Below are 22,478 nucleotides of genomic sequence, written 5' to 3' on the forward strand. Positions count from 1 at the left end.
AACTTGAAGGTTGGCTCTCTGTCTTCTCCCATCACCAGCACCCCCTCCCACCAGTACTTTGCTTCTAATCAGGTTATGTTGCAGTCCCGGTAGGCAGAGGGTCTTCCACCCCAGGCTCTTGATGGGGGTGGTGCCACCCCAGGCTCTTGATGGGGGTGGTGCCAATGTATAAGGGGTTGCAGGTACACCTGAGCGGTCCCCACAGCCCTGCCTACTTCTGTCTCACCCCCGCCCCCATCTGAGCCATCCTGGGACTACCAGACACCCGCACCGCATCCCCAGCCAGGCGTGGCTGGAGGGATCCCAGCCTGGCTGGCCTCCTACCCCACAGTGTCCCTTCGGGCCACAGCCCCGGCCTTCCCACCCCGACTCCGCGTGGCCACACCTCCCGGGCTGCGCAAGGGTTAAGGCAGCAGTGAGAGGAGAGGTTTGGGCTGACGTCGCTCTGGCTGAAGGTGGTTCCCCTCCGATGAGGAGAGGAGAGCTTGGCGAGCTGAAACCCGAGCTCCTGCTCCGCTGGGGCTTGGGGAGGTCCCTGTAAGAGCCGCCTGCCCGCTGGCCTGCCTTGGTCCCTGGTCTCTCCCCAGCAGTTACTCCGCCACCCGCACTGGCTGCGGGAGCAATGGAGCTGGGCTGGTGCGCGCAATTGGGGCTCACTTTCCTGCAGCTCCTTCTCATCTCATCTCTGCCGAGAGGTACTGTGAGTAGCCTTCAGGGTCCCCTCTCCCCAGGAGGAGGCATTTCCCTCCTGGGGTCTGGTTGGGAGCAGGACTGGGGAGTCACAAGAAGTGGGTGCATGGGGGTGTGTGTGTGGGTGGGGGGTGCTGCTTCTAGAGATAATCTTGGGGCTCGGCTGGTGTGCTGGAGTGGAGTGCCTGTCACCTTCCCTGAAAACGTGACTTTGTTTTATCACCCCAACTGGTGGGTGGAACTGCCTCAGGAGGGAATACCGGTTCTAATTTATTGGCTCATTTTATTTTATCCTTTTAAAACATAACAAACCCTGCCCATCACCTCCCCTCCCTACCCATCTCTCCAGTCTGTCATACCCACTTTGACTTTCAAAAGCTCAGTTTCCCTGGAAAGAGCCCACTTAGAGGTGAGCAGGAGGGAAGGAAGGGCTGGTGTCGGGGTGTCCCTCCTGGTGACTCGTGTGCTAAAATCTTACAGTCACGGTCTTTAGAACAGATTCCCAGCAGCGGAGGTTGACTCCCTGGGCACATATACACTTTCTCGGTAAGAAGGAGAAAGAAGAATAAGCCGAGGTTAAAAGTGCAAGTTGTTTCTCGGGGATGCGCAGTGTTTGTTTAGAAAGAGCTCTGCTCTGTGCCTTTCACTTGTCACTTCTGAGGCTCCGCTCCCGGGTGCCCCGGGCTCCCAGGGGCAGGAGGCTGAAAGGAGACACACAGCCCCTGGGAGCCTCTCGACTCCCTGGAGGCAGAGACAGGGGAGCCAGGCAAGGCAACAGGGGCTTCTTGGGAGTCTGTCTTTAGGAGGGGTCAGGAGCTGAGGTGAGAGCTTGGCAGGTAAGGGCAGGCTGGGGTGGGCAGATATGACAAAACAGAACAGCTGAGGAGAGGAAGCATGTGTGACTTTGTGCTGCTTCCCTGTCACCTGTGCTCTGCCTGAAAGGTGGCACTCGGTTGCTGCAATTAGCTGGCAACTGCCTGAACAGAGCTGGGTAAATGCTATACCCAACAGTCCACATGTGGATGGGCATCAGGCACATAAGGCACATCCCTTCACGATGGACAAAAAAGCCAACACAGGGGCCTCCCTGGTGGTGCAAGGGGTTAAGCACAGCACAAGGAAGCTATCCACAACTACTGCAGCATGAGTTTGATCCCTGGCCAGGGAGGTGACCCACATGGCACTGCTGACCTCTTCTGACTAGCCCGCTGCTCCCCTCAGCAGTGTATTTCAGTAGATCTGCCTGTTCTGTTCCCCACTCTGTCTCTGGTGAATCTTCTCACCACCGTCCACCCCCACCCCGCCAACACCTCTGGCCTCTACATCCTTAAAAAAAATAAGCAAACACACACATAACCCCCCACCTCACCTTCCCCATTTTGGGCAATATTTTCCATCTACCTGCCTGCCTCGCAGAATCTTCCATAGTGGTTGACTCTCCAACTGGAGTTTCATTTGAATTTTGCCACACCCCAGCCATCCAGAGAGCAATAAAGAAGGAGCCCATGAGTGGGTGGCCATCTATAAGGCAGTCACTGGCCCCAGGTGAGCAAAAATGACTTTGCATTAGATTACTTGCTCTATCTCTGCCCTTGGAACCAACTGAAACTACAGGAGCCCAACTTCAGGGGAACCTGGTTCCTTCCCGCAGCGCCTGGCCCCCAAGGCTAGAGTCTCCTGCTGGATCCACGCACCCCTGCGGTTTTCTTAATACCCTGTCAGGTGAGCTGACTCTAACCCATAAACCTTAAAAAATAAAACTCAGCTTTTTTTCTTGCCCAGGATCTGAAAAACCCTTTTATTCCTGACCTGAGAATCTATTTTACCTTTTGCTGTGAAAAGAGCTTCAGGCAGGGTGCGTGGTTTCCTGGCAGCCAAGCTGCTGACTGAACCAGGGAGCAACTTCACGTGTCTAGTGAGGGTATTTCAGTTGCTGAGCATTCACATTTGCAGGGAAGATGGAGGGAAAGCGTGGAGAAGGAAAATATTTCCTCAACGAGTTCACTCCCTACTGGAATTCTGAATCTGGCCTTGTCAAAAAAAAGTTTGGAAACATATTTCCTCTAATTACTTACTTTGCTAGGGAAGAGCATTTGATGAAATGTTAAGCACCCACCGGAGTGGAACAGACATGGTTGCTCATCCGCATGGGGCACATGTTGGATGACAAGACTCCAAACATTCGGCCAAATGATAACACAGCATAAACAGCACGGGAGGGGAGAGACCCTGCTCCACTAGCTCCACCAAATAGCAGTCATTCTGCCAGCAGGGTTCTGCCTAAGAGAAAAAAAATTTATTTAAAATATGTGACTTTTGGGAACGAAACCTTAATATGGATAACTTCACGAGCGTTGCTTCCCACAGACATTAGCTGGTGGGGGGTGAGCAGAAAGGCAACTGGGGCAGATGATTGGAAGTACAGCTCTTTAGTGGGTAGGAGCCACTCGCTGAGAAAGCGAATGTGGAAAGAAAGCAAGGAAGAGGAGTGGCAAGAAAAATTAGATGTTGGTTTATAATGCGTTGTGTTAGCAAATTCCAGGGAGAAAGCTATGGAAATTGGGCCTTCTTGGCAGAGGCAGATTTTTGTGGGGATCGTGAAGAGGGTGTTCCCTGATACACACACTGAGAGCTCCTGGCTTCTCCAACAGGAAAATAATTTAATGGTGGGATCATGGATTGTTGGAGCTGGGAGTGATTTCAGAGATCATTTAGTTTGAGAGCCTCAATTCAGAGGACAATGAGATTAAATTTATGAGATTAAATTTGAATTGAGAAAAATGAGATTAAATTTATCTATGACTGTTTATGATGTGTCAAATCCTTGAGCCAAATGCTTTCTTTGCATTAATTCTCAGAACATGCTAATAAAGGAGGTGCTTTTAATCTCCCAGTTTTACACATGAGGTTTAGAGAGGTCCATGACCTGTTCAAGGATACACAAGCATGGTTCCTCAAAAATTTCAGCATTTGACCTAGCAGTTCCACTTCTGGGCATATACACAAAAGAACTGAAAGCAAGGACTCAAACAGGTATTAGTACACCAATGTTCATAGCAGCATTATTATTTTGGCCTCATAGCCACAAAAAAAAAGTTGGAAACCCAAAATGTCCATTCATGGCTGAATGAAATGGGACACACGCACACCACTTCCACCACCACCACACACAATGGAATATTATTCAGCCTTAAAAAGGAACAGTATTCTGACACATGCTAAAATATGGATAAATCCTGATGACATGCTAAGTGAAATAAGAAGACATGGTTGCCCAAAGACAGAGATGACCTAGAGAATGCAAATTCCTTAGAAATACCCAGAAGTCATTGGAAGGGCTTTGGTATGCCACAGGCATGGACTGTGGATTGGGCTTAATATTATCTATGTCTGGGTTACACTGGCCAGACAGAAATGGCCAACATAGTGGTGTCTGGGCGACATAATCATTGGCATTAAGTCAGAAAAATATTTCCATCTGCCCCACTGGGGGTGGTCAATCCTGATAGAAGAGAAAAGCTCTCCATACCTTTCTGACACCAGCCTAGAAGCCGAAATTGGTTTGGGAAAATTGAGATTGTGCCAATTGGGAAAAGTTCCCTTCCAGGGGTGAATGAGGTCAGGTTGTACCCCACCCCCACACATGTGCTAGGACCCATCTCCTCACTCTGTGGTTATTTGAAAATCACGAGAGCCCAGCTCCCTCTACTCTGATTTCATTTTACAATAAATAGGGAGGGACATGCAGTGTTTACCCTGTCTGGTTCCTGGGCTCTAGGCTAGAGGACCCAGAGGCCAGTGGAGTCCTGAAAGCGAGCAGATCAGCAGCAGAAAGTCTATCGGATTCCCAGCCTGGTTTATGTTTAAGGAATCTGTTTATCAGTCAAAATCCAGGCCAAAGCAGTAGATTTACAGTGGAGCAAGTAAGATGTAAAAATGTAGGGACAAAATGGACATTATATCTGTAAACAAAACTGTTATGACAGGAACTTACCGGGACAGGAGTTACCCAGAGACCCCCATGGAGACAGTCAGGTAATCAGGTCAACAGCGTACTAGGCGTGCCAGGGGCCTGCCTGGTGATACAAGCTATACTCCGTAGGGAGTCAAGGAATGCTCTGCCGGGATTTGTAGATAGCAAATAGGTCACAGTTGCTCATGAGTGGCCAGCTAGTGGCCAGCTCCTAGGAACCCACACAAATCCAGTGAAGGTGGGTAGAAAATTAGAGGCTGCTGAATTAGAGGCTGATATTCCATCCTCTTAGTGAATGGGATGTGTTACAACTTCCTGCCCAACTCTATCTTTTTACTGTTCTAGGTTGCAGCGATCTGGGAAATAGGTGCAGCGCCCATGTGGGGTGAGAGTGGAGTAGATGGGTGGGGTGAGTATGGGGTATGTCGGGTTGTGTCTCAAATTCTTCACCCTTGATGCTGGCAACACCAACAGTGGAATCCTCTTTGAAGGGAGCCCTCATCCTGTCCCACATAAGGAGCCTTATCCCTAATAATTTCTCTCCTTTATGGTAAATACCACACGCACTCCTACATGTTTACATATATCTACTTAATCCCCTTAACAAGCCTAGGAGGTTAGAAGGAACTTGAGGGGATTAGCCAAGCAAAGTAAGTCAGCAAGTCAGCAAGTAAGATAAAGACAAAGACTGGACAATTTCCCATCTGTGAGTAATATATGGACACAAAGTGAATGAAATGATAATGCAAAATAATTATAAAGTAGTGGACTTTGATAACAGCACTGAAGTTTCTGAGGTTAGAGGGAGCCAAGAAGGAGAAGGGTCACACATGGAGGCACCCAGGCAGCGAGAGGTGTTTTCTGGCCCAAGATGCCTTGCTGGTCATCCGCATTGTGAACCCAGATAGTCTGACTCTCTCAGGCGTGCCCTGAAGCATACCGTGACTCTGCGTCAGCAGTGGGTCCCACTGTTGTACATATGTTGGCTGTTTTGGCTGAAACCAAAGATCATGGTGTTAGTGGAAAAATCTGGTTTCCCCTGGAGCAGTCCCCATGGGCAAAATGGCCTTAGCAAGGTCATGTGGTGGCAGCTTGAATGCAGGAGAAAGTCATTAGGGACCCCCAAGAGAGCACATGGTCTCATTTCCTAAGGAAAGCATGAGTGCTAAGCAGTCATCCAGTCGGGGGGATGCCTGTCCACAGGGTCATGCAGCTCACTTTGATTAGACATGGAAAGTAAGACTTTCTCTGTCTCACGGTCAGCTTTTTTATTATCAAAATCATGTGTCTGTTTGCTAAGGGACAGAATTAAGGATGAGGCACGTTTCAAATCTGGCCCTGACACGAGGCAGCCTTGCTTCTTTATGGACATATTCGGTCAAGATCATCAATGTGAAAACTCTCAGGCTAGGGGAAGGGAGGAGCAGGCCTGGCATGAATCAGGGAAGGCATTTTTTCCCCTTTGACATAATGCAGTTGATGGCTATTGCAGGGGATGGAGAGGCAATCCCCTTCCATGCAGACTAAGATGGGTTTTTGCAAATTCATGTCAGCCTCTAATAAGCATCTTGTCTTCCAGGCACTGGTGTCCTGAGTCTTAGGTCAAATGTTAAGAGAAGTGCCCCCCTTGACAGAGCAGACAATGAAGACACCTATTTCTGTCCCCCTTCTGCCTCTGGACTGGCAGAGCCTTTCTTCCTCAGTGCGGCCTCTTTCTCGCTGCCTTCTCTGAGGTTCTGGCTGTCTCCAAGAGTTGAGTTAGTGGTTTGGCAGCAAGTATCTCTGTAAGGAGAAGTCTGGTCAGTTGGTGTGATGATTGTAAAACCAGGACTGAGCTGCTCGAACAGAGGGAGCCACACATTCAGGCAAGTCGAACTCATGGGGAGATACAGCGGTGTCCTCATGTGCTGACTCCAGGGTTGGTTACAAAGACCCCAGCTGGTTTAGGGAAAGTCCTAGGTGGGAGGGAGAGGATGGGCTGCTTTGCTTTAAAGTGAAGTCATTTGACTAAAGTGCCAATATTTTTAAACCCAGTTTCACGTCTATTTACTTCCTGAGATCCACTCAGGTGATCAGTAAGTCTCCTGTGTTCATAGGATCCCATCTCAGAAGTGAACAGCCATGGAGGAGAAGAGCTGAGATGTTTTAAGACAGTTGCCTGAGTTTGCTTCTAGTTGGGACTTCTCCAGTGTTTTCCAGCAGACCCTGGGCTCACCTGGACACACGCTGCAGGGAGGGCTGGGCTGGAGTAAAGAGCCTTCATGGCAGTGATTCTTGGCCTGGCTTTCTGCCTCCCAGTGGGTGGTTAACTGCCAACTTCTCAATGGTGCTCAGTCTCCCTTCTGTGCAAGCCTGGCTTCCCTGACCAACCCATGGGCAGAACAGAACAAGTGAGCATCCCAGGTCTCTGTGAAAATATTCAGAAATAATGGACCCAATGATCTCCCCATACTATAAAACAGAGACTCCAGAAAGGTCACAGCAAGAGATATTTTTAATATCACAAATGACTTTACCCCAGGAAACCACATGCGCCTCACATCTCCACATTGGAGCATGTGTTCAGCAAACTTTACATGCACCCAGCAGGTGCCAGGCATGACCCCAGCTGCTGAGGAGACCATGATGAATAAGTGTCTGTTCCTTAAGGCACTTACTGTCTATTGAAATAACTTATGGTCCCGTTGGCATTTCTCAGCAAGGGTTTCATGAAGTACTAATCCTGGGAGATATTCAGCAAAAATTAAAAATGAAGCCTACCATGTTATGCTGTAAGTCTGGGGGATAAAGACATGATGCTCAAGCACATTATAGATTCTGCAAAGTCCTGCAAGAAATAAAGCTGTTGTTAGCATTTTACAAATTTGTTTGACCACAGAATCTTTTTTCACATAATACCTTATACCATCCGGTGGATTCTGTGCTCCATGGAATAGCTTGAAAAACTCTGGTCTCTTGCCCATAATGAATAAAACATTGAAGAAAATTTTACTGTTACAGAGGATAGGGCAAAAAGGGAATTTAAAAGTCTGCAAAATATGGGCTTCTCTTCAAGCTTCTGCTGAAGTTTGAGCAGGAAGTCTGACATCCTTGTCTCTTAGCATTTGCTGAGTTGTTGAGAGACCCAGCATGGACCTGTATGGTTTATTAAGAAAATTCATTTCTTGTAGTCAAGTCCCTTACAAACAGTATGGTTGATCTGAGGTCATTGGATAGACTCAGATGTGGATTCACTTTTGAGTGTCCATGGCGATGTGGCAGTTCTGGGGTGTGATAAGTGCTGTGACTTCACACTAGATTGTATCCTGTCTCCCCTTCAAAATTAAAAAAGAACATGTGAGCACCCTTCTAACCCCCAGGAACTCCAAGGCCCATTCCAAGGTCCGTTCATCAGTTTATCGCCAATTCCCCTCTCCCCTCCTGCTCTTCCTCAAACACACACAAATCTCGTCTCTTGTTCTTTACCCTGTGTTTGCCAATCCTAGTGTAGTTCACGCACTTTGACCTGATTTGCACAACCCGGAGGTGGTCTGAACTGTTTATACTGGGGTTGTCTCCATAGAAACAGCATGTGAGTTTGAACTGTTCATCAACCCCTTGTTTGCTGCTTCTGGGAGCTATTTTATTCCTGATTTTGCTAAATATTGTTCTTGTTGTCATGCAACACAGTTTTTCCCTTGGCCATAGCATTGCCTCCCTCCTCCCTCTGCCCAGATTTGTTTCATGTTGGATGACTGCAGTGGCAATGGCTGGAGAGTCAAACCTGCTGTGCCTGTAATGGGCATCCTGCCTGAGTCGACTTGAGTAGCCCATGACCATCTCAGGAGAGTCAGCCCTGGCATATTTTACACTCTGCTATATCTTTGATATAGATGTCTTGGTATGGATGTGTTCCAGTTTGAATACATATGTACACAGAGGAATGAAAGTACAGATGTGAATGTATATATATATTTATGTGTGTGTATGTATGTTATACATATATAGTGTTGAATATTATGTTTTAAAATATGATCCGGGGGCCTCCCTGATGGCCTAGGGGTTAAGTTTCAGCGCTATCACCATGATGGCCTGAGTTCAATCTCTGGCCAGGGAGCACTGGTGCAGCAAACCTCTCCTGTCTCACCTGCTGCTCCTCTCAGCAGTGTATTTCAGTAAATCTGCCTGTTCTGCTCCCCACTCTGTCTCTGATGAATCCTCTCACCCCTGCCCACGCACACCTCTAGCCTACACCTCAATTCTTCTGTGCAAAAATAAATAAAATCTTTAAAATATGTATGATCCAGGGTTTGAGTCCTGCCTCTGTCATTTATGGCTTGTTTTCTAGGGCAAGTGACTTAACCTCCTTAATATGGCCTCACATCTTCCAACCTGTAGACTGAGGATAACAGTGACTTTATTGTAGGTTTACTGCAGGTGTTAAGTGAAATAATCTGTTTTAAGTGCTTAGTAGAATGCCTTGCACAAAGAGTAGAATGGAAATCACTCTTCTCTCCTTTCTATGATTTTCCTTGCTAGCACATATTTCAGAAGATACCAAGAAAGAGAAATACTGGGTGTTCTGTCTCTGGTAGGAAGGAGATTACGTGGTCTTCTTGAAAACCGTTCACCTAGATGCACAGCCCTATCCTATTCAAATTCCTTTCAGAATTTGAGTACAGCTACCTTTTTTGAAACTTGCCTTTAAATACACTTTCCAACTTTAGGAGAAATGCCTTCCACGGCCTATGCTTAATTTCTCTCATGTTTGAAATAGGGCTGGTGGTAGATCCTCGCAGGGGTGAAGGACGGTGTGTTGCAGAATACGTGATTTTTGAGTCAGTAATGAATCCCAGACATGACTTCTTGCTCGTGACCCCCTGCTGTGATTCCATGATGGCGCCAGCCAGGAATCTTCAGCAAATCAAGTGCCCCTTCATCTTGTTCTAGCTTGCAAAGCTGGGGGAGGTAACTGTAACGAGGTTCCATTTGGCCCAAAGCTGCTGCCAGATTAAGGTTTAGGGAGCCGTCGGACATACCATTATAGATGCATCACCCTCGATAAACAGCCCCCCACACTTGACATCTGTTGTAGTCAGCTGCCTTTGGTAGAAGAAAATCTGGCTGCTGCCTCGCATCTGTGAACTTGTATGTGCAGACAATCACTAATTAATTAATTCTGGAAGCTCTTGACAAAACAGGTACATGTGATACCTGTGTAGTCCTGACATGCTCTGACTCAGGTTTGAAAAGTATGGAAGACTGGGAGCAGGTGGAGTACTTTGTAGAATTCTTGGGTCCAGGGAAATCCAGGTTGGAGTTTTAGGGTACAGCTGAAGTTTTATTGTTTTTGACTTAGCCATTTTCATGTCTTGGCTGATATATTTGCTGAGTTCTATTGCCAAGTTCTCTTGGATGCATTGTTAAATTATTTTTAAGTAGTCAATGCTCATAAAAACATCGGATCTATTCAGCTTCTACTCCAGCATTTGAAACAACCCAGAAGCAGCTGTCCTTCGAGGATTTCCAATACCACAGTTGTTGAAGATATTGGCTGGAGGTGTGTCCCAGATGCTAGATTTTGGGTTCTTTTTCCTTTGGTTCTGCCTGTAGAATTTTTATTTCTTATGAAAAGCAGCAAGAGATGAGGTCTGTCTGACTTAAATAGGTGTCTGGGAAGGTTTATTAGAGGTAAGAGACTAGGAACTTTAGCAAAAAGGGGAAGGAACCCTGAATGCCTTGATATAAAAGTGCTTGAAAAGTGCTTGTGTGGGTCTCTGGAGAAGTTATTACTCACCCCTTTCACTCCCTTAACCATCTGTGTCTTAACCAAACATGTGATTTTTTTTATTCTACAGAGAATAATGGTGATGTCTTGACAAATATATTTTTCTTCCAAAGTCCTTTATAGCCATTGCCTTCTTCAACTGCAATAGCTTCAACAACCCCATCAATCTATGTCCACTCCCTTGAGACGTGGGGGGAAATACTGTGACAAGGTGTAGTGTCTTTAGTTGTTCACTGACAAAAGACTGATTAATTGATTGATTGAAAGGGATTGATTCAGGATTCAAATGTGATGTTCTGATTTCCCAATACCTCCACTTTACCAGTATTACATTTTTCTTGATCTGTAAGGTCAGAGGTGTGAACAGTCCAGGTAGTGTATTGGAAAAAATAAGACTCTGACCCCAGAAAGAACTGGGTTCTATATTTCTTCTTCCACTTGAAAGCTGTGCCACCTGGGGCAATGTATCCTCTGTTCCTCAGTTTATTCATCTGTTAAGTAATGAAAATATTATCTATAGGGATGGGTGGTCATGAGGATTTAATGGGTTGATATATGCCAAGGGCTCTGATATATAACATGGGTTCTGGGACCCCAGGAAGAGAGGAGAATAAAGGAAGAGCCACAGTGGGCTTAATAAAGACTGAGGAGGGAAAGGAAGTGATAAACTAATATTTCCCCCTCTCCCCTCCCCATAGAACAGTTCTTAGAAACCAGATTTCTGAGAAGCCCCGTGAAGTCTTGTTTTTTTCATTTGTCATATCCCAAGGGGGGGAGGGGAAGGGTAATAAAGGCCTTGACTCTCCAGCTATCCTTATCTCTTGAAAAAGAAGAGCATGACAATTTGCAGCAACATGGATGGCGCTGGAAGGGATCATGCTCAGCGAAATAAGCCAGAAAGAAAAAGAAAAATACCGGATGGTCTCACTCATAGCAGGAATCTAGAAAACTTAAATAAGGGACCAGGAAAATGAATAACTATAAGAAAGTGAAAATCAAAATCAACAAAAAACTATGAACCAGAGACACTCTATGGGGGGTAGGGGGTAGAGAGGGGAGGGATTGGGGTTGCAATTGTATGGGGAATATAAAAATAAAATTTATTAAAAAAAAAAAAAGAAGAGCATAAGACTGGGAAGCTGGAGGTCACTGAGGCTGGGAGTCCAGCCAGACTGGGGCTGAGAGTCACATGGTGACTCAGGAGGAGACATAGAGTCACAGGGACCCAGTAAACATTCCATCCACCTCTGACTCAAAGTCATTCCCACCTGGGATCTGCCTGCCTGTCATCGGCCCGTGGAGCAGGCAGTCAGGAGCATAACATGTGGGGTGGAGTTAACATGGGGGAGTTCAGCTAGCATGGGAGGAGCTGGGGGAATGAGTGGGCTGAGAGATGAGCCCTGGCTACCTAATTATATATCTCTGCGATTCATGTGTCTTTTTCCTCCTCCCTCTGGTTTCAGAAGGGTTTCTAAAATGCAAGATGGTAAAACTTCAGTAGAAATTGTAATTAAATGTGGTTAGCTGGGAAAGCTGTGGGGCGTTTGGTGAGTGCAGAGGCAGATTCTAACATCAGGGAGGAAGAGGCACATCATAAATGTGTCTTTCTACGACTTCTGGGGTGGTCTGGGCCTGGGATCAATTTAGCCTGACAACTGATGTCTCCATCATATGTAGAACAGGCTGGCCCTTGTTTCATAAATAATCCTTTGAGTTTTTTCAGTTGACCTTAACAGCCATCGTGTCAGCATCTTTCCTTAAAATCTAGGGCTGCAAACATGGCACTTGGCGGCTCTCCTAAGGGGACACAGTTGCTCCTGTGGCCATTTTGCTGAGACAAGCCCCTGCTGTTGGGGGGATCAGATCTTCTCCATCTTGGAAGCGGCAAAAATCTCAGTATAAATAGTCTTAAAGCAAACTGCTAGATTGATGAGGGGGTATGGATATAATGAGGATGGCAATGATGAGGGTCAACTTTCTTTTACTCATTCGTTCATTTGTTCGCCACATAGGTCAAGAGAACTGGTGTGAACTGACCAGCATTTATATCATTGCCTTGGGATGCTTACTGATAAAACAGAACCAAGAGGTCAAGTGTCTTATATTTGCCAAAGTGAATTCTGGAAAAGCCAGAACTGAATCAATAGAACTGGACTTGCCACTGTAGCTAGGAGATGCCAGGAGGACTGCCCTCTGCTATTGCCCTAAGCCTGGTGGCTGAGGGAAGGGATTTGGCAAAGCTTTGATACCCAGGTCTGCTTGTGTGCACACTTGTTTACCTCCTCCTGGGCCTGGAATTCTGTGGACCTTCCTCCCCCACCCCTCTACACTCCCACCCCCTGAATTAATTCTCTAAAATAGCTTCTTGGGCATTTCCTTTACTTCTCTACTTAGCCCTTTTCCTTACTGATAAAGTGAAGGGGCCTGACTAAATGATTTTAATTTAAGAGAAAATGTGTTTTACCTATCTGACTGTCATTTGGAAGATTAAATTGCCTAAAGAGTATAAAAACATTTTAGCTAAAAAATGGTAAAAGTGCTGTAGCCCACGTGTATGAACACGTTCATTTACTTCTGTTATCAGTGTTTGCCTACATTGTAGTTTCTTGCATTGGCCTTTAGCACCATATTGACATGCCTTGAAATGTGTGCAACTGCAGCCAAATGACCTGTGTACCCGTTCCACAAATGTAATTCTAATAAGTGGAGGGGAAAAAATCCAAGAGATTGCTTTTGTCTGATCATTGCATTTTAAAGATTTTTTTTTAAAAGATTTTTTTTTAATAGAGGCATGTTTTTCTTTATTTATTTGTTTGCTTGTTTGTTTGTTTTTGTTTATACATGCACTGGGTACAGTCAGAAGCACGGGAGGGTGAGAGAATTCACCAGAGCCGGAGTGGGGAGCAGAGCAGGCAGAAGGACCGAAGTACACTGCTGAGGGGAGCAGCGGGCGGCAGGAGAGGTCTGCGCGCCATGTGGGACCCTCCTCCGGTGGCCGGGGAGCAGCCGGGGATTGAACCGGAGCCGCAGAGGCTGCGGGCAGCTTCGCAACCCAGCGCTCTACCACTGCGCCACTGGGGAGGCCCTGATCATTGCATTTTAAAATCTCTGGTTGGCCAACTTTAAATATTTCTCATAGGCTATTTCACTTACTTTTTATTTCTTGCGCATATATTTGGGGGGCACTTTCCTGTCTCTGTTTAAGCTGCAGGAGAAAAAAGATTGATGGATTTGCCAGACGAGAGGGTGAAGGGCCATATGATAAAACCAACAAAACCATCACCTCCTACATCCTTCCATATCCCTAGGAAATGTCTTGGCAAATGACTTTATTTCTGTGATTTTATTTAAACCTTTCTGACCTGTGAGTCCTATCGATTTGGTCCTAATGTCCCTTTGGGCGTTCATTCATTCTCAAAGCATCCTAAATTTGCTTTATCATAGTTAGTGATTATGATGGATGTTAAGAGTAGAAAAGTTGGAAAGGAGGCACCAGGAGACCAGAAACTTGGCTCACACAATGCCGGGAGCAGGAGGTGAGGGTGGAATGGATTAACATAGCCATTAACCCAGCTATAGAAATTAAAAATCCTTAGCCTAGATTACAAGGCCACTGGGGTGCAGACCAGAGGTGAGGATATGGAAATTGAGGGGGTGTTGTGGAATCTCTGATCCATTTTAAATTCTACATAGTTATTCAAAATCAACAAAAAGGAACCACTTCGTAAAGAAATGAGTCCCTCCCAAAGAGAAGTATCAGTGCAATTTCTGCACTGGCAGGGGGTAGTGGTCCTTCTGCCCACCTGTGCCTATGCAGGTGCTCCTCGCTGCTAACTCTGTCCCTTTGCAGGTCAGCGGCCTTCCTGCCAATCTGTGACCTGTGACTTGTGACCATGCCCATATTTCTCTTCATTGATCTTCTCCCTCTGCAAAGCAGCAGAGGCAGCTCTTCTCCCAAGACTGCCCACCTGTGACCATGCAGGCCTTTTTTTTAGCAAACCTGTCTCTTTCAGGCGCAGCTCTTTCTACCTGCTTGTGTCTATGCGAGTGTCCTTTTATTCTTCTCTCCCTTTTTCATAATAAACCTGCCCTTTTGGATAACTAACAGCTCTGTCTCAAGGAGAAACTCACCTGGGAAACTTGCCAGTGCCACTGTAAGGACATCTCTGGTGAAACTTCTCCCAGAGTTAACCCAAGGACTTCACTCTCTGAATCCAGCACAACTCCAAAAACTAACTCAAATATGTGACTATAGGATGATTTATCCAAGTCTTCTCTGCAGCTGTGAGTCCCATGAAGCCAGAGTTGGCCTGTTTTTCTCTCCATTGTATACCAGCCCCCAACCTCCTACCTGGGAGATGATGGACATTTAGTAAATACTTGTGAAACGAAAGATGAATCATCCACTCAGGTACATTCTAATGTTGTGCTTAGTGGGGGAACTGAGGAGCAGAATGGCTAAACTGTTACAGGGCAACCCTAATATGAAATGGGTTGTCCTGTGGGACCTCACCCATATGCTTAAAAGGAATTTATTTTTTTAATTTAATATATTTTCTTTTATGTAATTCTTACATCATTTTTCATTTTTGCACAATGTATGCATTTTCATTTTGGTTATATTCCCCATACAATTCCCACCTCCCTTATTTTGACCCTAATCCCTCCTCTTCTCCCCCCCACCCCAGTGTGTCTCTCTGGTTTATAGTTGCTTGTTGATTTTGATTTTTTTCTTTATTATAATTAGTCTTTTTTCTGGTCCCTTATTTAAGTTTTCTAAATTCCTGCTATGAGTGAAACCATCTGGTATTTTTCTTTTTCTTTCTGGCTTATTTTGCTGAGCATGATCCCTTCCAGCTCCATCCATGTTGCTGAAAATTGCATGAGTTCATCTTTTTTGATTGCTGAGTAATATTCCATGGTGTATATGTACCACATCTTCTTGATCCAGTCATCTATTTTTGGGCATTTGGGTTGTTTCCAAAGCTTAGCTATTGTAAATAGTGCTGCTATAAACATAGGGGTGCAGGTGCCCTTTTGAATTCATGTTTCGGTGTCCTTTGGGTAAATACCTAGGAGTGGAATTGCTGATCATATGGAAGCTCCATCTTTAGTAGTTTGAGGAATCTCCACACAGCTCTCCATAGTGGCTGGATCATTTTGCACTCCCACCAGCAGTGCAAGAGAGTTCTTAAAAGGAATTTATGATGAGACCAACTGCAGGCACACACAAAAAGGTTAAAAAGGGTTTATTTACAGGGCCTCCCCGGTGGCGCAGTGGTTGGGCGCTGGGTTGCGAGGCTGCCCGCGGCCTCTGCAGCGCCGGTTCGATCCCCGGCTGCTCCCCGGCCACCAGAGGAGGGTCCCACGTGGCGCGCAGACCTCTCCTGCCGCCCGCTGCTCCCCTCGGCAGTGTACTTCGGTCCTTCTGCCTGCTCTGCTCCCCGCTCTGGCTCTGGTGAATTCTCTCACCCTCCCACGCTTCTGACTGTACCCAGTGCATGTATAAACAAAACAAACAAACAAACAAATAAATAAATAAAACATGCCTCTATTAAAAAAAAATTAAAAAAAAAAAAAGGGTTTATTTACAAAAAGGGGAAATGAAGAAATGAATACTCAGGGAGAAAGAGATAAATTGTTGAATGTGCCCTACTAGTTCCACTGAGCTGGAACCCCAATAGCACGCTGAAAGTCAGTGAAAAACCAAGGACCCCCAAGGCCCACATGTCTGGTTATATACCAAGCCTGGCTGCTTAACTCCACCCTCAGTTCCCAGCAAGCCTCCCTTCAGTGGTGATTACATTGTGGGAGTTGTAGTCCTTGGTGTCTTGGATCTCTTTGGTCTGGGTTGGGGGGTGTTTGCAAGCTCAAAGCTGTTTTATCTGTGCCCTTCCAGTGGGAGGGATGGGGGGTGGGTGGCATCTCCATGATTCAATTGTCCACAGAGAAGCTCAGCAGGAAATGCTGGAGATTTGCTTAAGACCTTTTAAGGGAAGTTATATGTTAATGTGTTAATGATCTAAAGAACACAACTGAGTATTCTAAAGGTTGTGCTAGGAGGCAGAGGCCTTCTTCCCAGTTTGTATTTGTTTTGGCACCTTCAGGCTGGGGGATACATCTGACTACTGAAGGGGGAGTAACCTGGAGTTAAAGTCACATTCAGTGAGGGTTCATGGAGGGTCTCCTCTGTGCCAGGCCCTCTCCTAGGAGCAGCGCCTGGTTAGATATGGGGCCTGCCAGCTGTGGTCCTGTAAGGGAGACGGACAATAGGATTAAATGGAAGCATGGACTAGGATTACTTGTGATGGGAAGGGCTATGAAAGGAAACAAGTGAAATTGTTCATCGTTATGCAAAATGGTCCTTTCTGTGAAGCTATAATATTCTTGTAGCCTGAGATGGAGGGTAAATGGTGATAGTTCCTTCCAATGTCTATACTTGGCAAATTAAAAATGATCTATTCTAATTTTCTAATCAAACCTAATTTAATCTAGAATTAAACAGTCTAGATTTAGGGGAAGAAAACAGGAAACGAAACTATGAAATTGAAGATGTTAGTAGATGCTGGAGTCATTGTTTGTGGGCCGGCAAAGCATGGTGGGGATCCCTGCTGGGGATTTTTAGTGAAACCAGATTCTCTTTCTCTTTCTGATATCTGACCTATTTCTACTTCAATCATCATCTCTGCAAAAATTTTTAGAAATGGTGGGTGCAAAAGAGAGCAAATCTGTTTTCTAACCTGAGTTCCTCTGGGCAATTATTGACTGATTCCTTTTGTAGGTTTTGCCAGATGATTTTTTTTTTTTATTTACTTAAGGTATATTTTTTAAAAAGAAAAAAAAAAAGAACTCCTACCCCAAAAGGAGTATTTTTTTCTCATGGGAAAGAACCCTCAGTTGTATTTGAGGACCGAATGAAGTTCTGCCAATGACTTCACCCTTGTGAAACATTGAAATTCTCCCAAACATACTAATTAAGATACTTTTGTCTTTTCTGTTAGTTTTAGCTTTGAAGATACCATAAAAATAGTGTGCTGCAGAACCAAGGAGCCTAGTTTGGAGGAAATGACATGGTCTCTCTACTTGACAATCAGCCTTACACTTGAACGGCCTGGTCAAGAGAGACCACTCTTTCCATGACCCAGATCCTGGGTTGCGCTATAAGGTCATGCAGCTGAAAGGCTTCTACTGGGGTTGTGCAGTGCATAACCTACAGCACTGGCCTTCTGCACCTCTAAGCACTGGCCTGCTGCACCCCAGCAAAAACAGGAGCGAGCAAGCATCGATACTTAGGGACATATACTTGCTTATCAACTCTGTAGGCATCTGTGTATCAGTCCACAGAAATCATTCTTGAGAGAACATGGTTTCTTTTCTTTCTTTCCTATTTAAAAGTTAGCAATTCTTTTTTTTTTTTAAAGATTTATTCCTGCATACAAGAACTGGGGTGCCGGCCACAGGTGCGGGGGTTGAGCGTGATACCTTTTTTGGAGTCAGTGGGTTTGGAGTGCAGGGTCCTTGGGTTCATCCTGGGTAAGGTTTCACCAGAGCTTCCCTTTCAGCGGCACGTGGTGAGTTTCCCAGGTGGGTTTCTCCATGAGACAGAGACATAAGTTATATTTAAAGGGCAGGTTTATTAGGGAAAGGGATGGAAGAATAAAGGACACTTGCATAGACACAAGCGGGCAGGAAGAGCTGCCCGAAAAGGGACAGGTTTGCTAAGAGAGGTCTGCATGGTTGCAGGCGGGTGGCCTTCAGGAGAGCGGCCTCCTCTGACGGAGATCAGTGAAGAGAAGTCCCGGCATGGTACAGGTCACGGGCAGGCAAGGAGCTGCTGCCCTGCAGAGAAAGAGAGTTGGTGAAAAGAAGCACCTGCATAGTCAAGGTGGGCAGATGGATTGCTGCCCTGAGCCTGTGCAGAGAGCCTGCACTCATAGAGTCTTCTGTTTGGGAGGAGTCACTCCTTGTGAGCCTTTGGGTTAGTCTCCGATTTTGGATAATTATGCAGCATCTGAAAGGGACTGGAGATTCCACAATGGGCTCAATCTCCATATCTTTCCCTTGGGCTTATGCTCTAGACACTCCCTACAGCAGTCTGATACCTGCTTGGGTCTTATGCTTTGTAATCTAGGCATTGGAGCCTAAGGGTCTTGGTTTCCATAGCTGTGTCAATGGCTGTGTTAATCCCTTCTACCCACCCCCCACCTCCTTGTGTGAGCCAGGTTTCTGGTCTTATGGCACCTCATTTCAGTTCTTTCTATTTCTGTCCTCCATCAGGAGGATACACCAGAGACTGAGTGGGGAACAGAACAGGCAGAGTGATTGATGTACACTGCTGAGGGGAGCAGCGGGTGAGACTGGAGAGGTCTGTTGCGCCATGGTTCATCTCGTGCTGCAGAGGCTGCAGATAGCTTCTTAGTGCTACATCTTAACCCCTTGCGCCACCAGGGAGGCTCTAAAAATTAACAATTCTACCAAATTTTATCTGTGCCCCAGTGAATGGTTTGGAACACCCCTTGTGGGAGGCTACCCTGCTTTGGAGACATTGAGAGGAACTGAGACCAGTAGAACTTGGGGAACAGGAAAGGCTGAAACAAGGGACAGTGACTTTAAACAATATAGGAACAGAAGGAACAAAACAGCTCCCAGGAAAACAGAAGTGTTTTACTGAAATGTTGCTGAGCCAGCCACCACCTAAAGTAAGATCCGGTTACAGGATAATTAGGGAATAGAAAACAACCACCATGAAACTTCCTGACCACCTAGTGACTAATCAATAGTCTGGCTCATTGGACAGCAGGAAGTCTGACAGTTTATAGTCATAGACAGGAGTGGAGTACACGGGCATCCTCCTTGGGACCCTTCCTACTGTCAGCTCTTTGCTCTTGCTGCAATACATCCACACTTGCTTGCTCTCACGTTTGGCATGGCGGCTGTTATTCTTCAACTGGTGTGCACATCCGGACCCACAGCATCCATTCTCCTACCAATGCTGGCCTAGGAAGAATTCACAGGGTCTTCTTTATCAACAGCAGGGCACGTGGAGGTCAAGGTTGCTTCATAGCAGCAGCATACTTCTGGGTCTCCACACAAAAGGTTAACAAAAAGTTTATTTACAAGGGAAAGGGAAATGAGGAAATGAACAACTCAGGGAGAAAAAGAGGGAGATAAATTCTTAAATGCATCCTACCCGTTCTGCAACCTGGAATCCCAAATGACCCACCGAGACCAAACCTGGCTGGCCAAGAGCATGAGCCAAGAGAGTGTTGGACCCCATTAACATGGCTGGTTATAGTCACAAGCCCCAGAAAAGGGCTGCTTAACTCTGCCCTTAGGTCCTCGCAACCTCCCCTTGAGGATCATGGGTATTGTAGTTCCCAGTGTCCTGTTGGAGTCGGGGTGGCATCCACAAAGCCTGTCTGGAGTTTGCACAGGACATCCTTTCCCCCTGATACTTACCTGCTGGTTTCCATTTCAGAGTACACAGTCATTAATGAAGGCTGCCCTGGAGCTGAGTGGAATATCATGTGTCGGGAGTGCTGTGAATATGACCAGATCGAATGCGTCTGTCCTGGGAGGAAGGAAGTCGTGGGCTACACCATCCCGTGCTGCAGGAATGAAGAGAATGAGTGTGACTCCTGCCTCATCCACCCAGGTGAGTGCAGAATGGGCACCCCCGGGGCGGGTTGGGTGGGGGGGCGCAGTGCATTTTCTGAGGTCATGAATGGGAACAGGGTGAACACTTGAATTCTGGCAGGTGGCCAGCAGGTGGCTGTGATACCATGACTCTTAAAAGTGATATCATTCAGTCCCTTCTGCTGGTAGGCTAAGGAATTGGAGGAATTGTTAGGGGGAAATGATGTCCTGAGCTAATCCCATACAGGCTTTGTGGACCCCACCCCCACTCCAGATCAAAGCCATCAAGACATTGGGAAAGACAAATCCTGTCACCACCAAAGGGAGGGTGGCTGGGACTTGAAGGGTGGAGTTGGGCAGCCAGGTTGGATATAAAAAACCAAACACGTGGGCCTTGGGGGTGCTCGCTGTCCTCGCCTCCTGGCTTCACGGCTCCTGGCTTGCAGCCAGCTCTCAGAGCACCATTGGGATTCCTGATCGGCGGATCGGGTAGGACTCATTGAAAACTTTGTCTCCCACTTTTCTCCCTGAGCTGTACATTTCCTCATTTCCCCTTCCCTTGTAAATAAACCTTTTTATTAACCTTTCGCGTGTGCCTGCAGTAGAGCATTGATAAGTCCTTTTAAGCGCGCGGGTGAGGACCCACAGTCAGGCACCCCATTTTGTATCGGGGTTGCTCTACAACAGAGTGAGTACCTTTTTTAGTGTTAAACATGTGAAGCTGTGGATTTATACACTTGTTTTGTCACTTCACAGTCTGGGCAGCTCTATGTACTGGGTCAGGTGCCGGGAATGCAGAGGTTAAATAAAAAACATTGACCACATTCCTGGCATTGTCAGCACTTGCAGCCCAGCCGGTAGGGCAGATGGAGGAGTAAACAGTTCACTGCAGAGAGCATGGTGAGAGTTGTCAGAGAGAGAGATGGTAGGGCTATGGACACAGGAGTTGCTGGAGGGAAGGTCAGAGAAGGCAGAGGTGGTGATGTGTGTGCTGAGGATGCAAGCAAAAAACTATGAAAAGGGTAAAGAGGGTCTGGTGGAAAATTCTAGTGATAGCAGCATGTGCTAAGGCCCTGGGGCAAGAGAAAGCACAGAGTTTAGAGTATTGCAAATAGCTTTGTCTGGTAGGAGGTGTGGGGGGGCAGGGGGTATAGGAGAAGGAGGCAGAGAGGGAAAAGGAAAAAGAAGGAAAGAGGAAAGACATGGAGAGAAATAGGCAGATAGACAAAGAGAAAAGATTAAGAGAACAGGGCCTCCCCGAAGGCGCAGCGGTTGAGCGCTGGGTTGCAAAGCTGCCCGCAGCCTCTGCAGCGCCAGTTCAATCCCCGGCTGCTCCCCGGCCACCGGAGGAGGGTCCCACATGGCACGCAGACCTCTCCTGCCGCCCGCTGCTCCCCTCAGCAGTGTGCTTCGGTCCTTCTGCCTGTTCTGCTCCCTGCTCTGGTGAATTCTCTCACCCTCCTGCGCTTCTGACTGTACCCAGTGCTTGTATGTATAAATAAATAAATCTTTAAAAAAAAAAGATTAAGAGGGCAATCTGAGACTCTGAAGGGGGAAAACAGGGCTGGACTTTAAGGGCTTTGAAGCTGTGCTGTGGGGTTAGGCTATGTCCTGAAGATGTTTTAGTATCCTTGGAGATCTTTTAATAAAGAGGTGGAGACTGATGTCTTCTTTAGATGTGCTGTGGGGAGAAGATTAGAGTAAGGGCACAGCTGGAGGCTGAAGAAGTAATGGAGACTTTGTTGAATCAAGTTCTGCAGATGGAGAGAGGTCAAGGGATTTGAGAGATTAGGACTGACAGCAACCTGAGTAATTGGATGGGGAAGGTGAGTGGAGGGAAGAGCAGAAGTCAAGGATGATGCTTGGCTTCCATTTGGACACTGAACCTCAGACATAAGAAAATGTTTCCAGTGTAATAAGCAACTCAAAGAATGAGGCATACTGCAACCCAGAGCTTTCTTTGGTTCATGGGAAACTATAAAAATGGAGTAAAGAAAGTGGGACTCAGGTACATATGCAATGCTTCTAAGTCTTCCTGTGTTCTCCTGACATGACCACGCTTGTTTTTGAAAGCTTCCTTGACCTCTCACACATTAACATGCTGCAGGTTCCTTTTGCACATTTTCTGCCCCAGATCTGTGGTCACCTGTGTCTCCAAGGGACTCTGGTCCGAGGCCATGATAGGCATCCAAGCTGTTCTTCAGACTGTCATTGTGACTAGGTTTTTATTTTTAAAATCTTTCTTTTTAGTGGATGAAACTGTTTTTTTTTTTTTTAAAAAAATGAAAATATGAGCTTATGTTGATATGCAAATTCAAATGTAGTATCATCAGGTTGTTTACTGCCTTGATTTTTTATTTCTATCTTTTTCCCTCTGATGGTGAAAATTCTGTTTCATAGTACTGTTAATGT

At 46.3% G+C, this 22,478-nt stretch overlaps 1 protein-coding gene across 3 annotated transcripts in view; it reads left to right on the plus strand.

Annotated features, from left to right (window-relative positions):
• Nucleotides 1-607: 607 nt before the first annotated feature.
• PAMR1 (peptidase domain containing associated with muscle regeneration 1) overlaps nucleotides 608-22,478 on the plus strand; it is a gene marked incomplete at both ends in the record, with an annotated part of 76,473 nt that continues 54,602 nt past the window's right edge. For 2 of the 3 annotated variants that reach the window (XM_084238413.1, XM_084238414.1), the window contains 2 exons: nucleotides 623-695; nucleotides 19,909-20,085. In XM_084238413.1, the coding sequence (XP_084094539.1) occupies nucleotides 623-695; nucleotides 19,909-20,085 (250 nt within the window). Of the gene's footprint in view, nucleotides 696-19,908; nucleotides 20,086-22,478 lie in introns of all 3 variants that reach the window. The other variant, XM_084238412.1, reaches the window with a different exon arrangement.

This window comes from Talpa europaea, assembly GCF_964194135.1.
Source record: "Talpa europaea genome assembly, chromosome: 1".
NCBI lineage: Eukaryota > Metazoa > Chordata > Mammalia > Eulipotyphla > Talpidae > Talpa > Talpa europaea.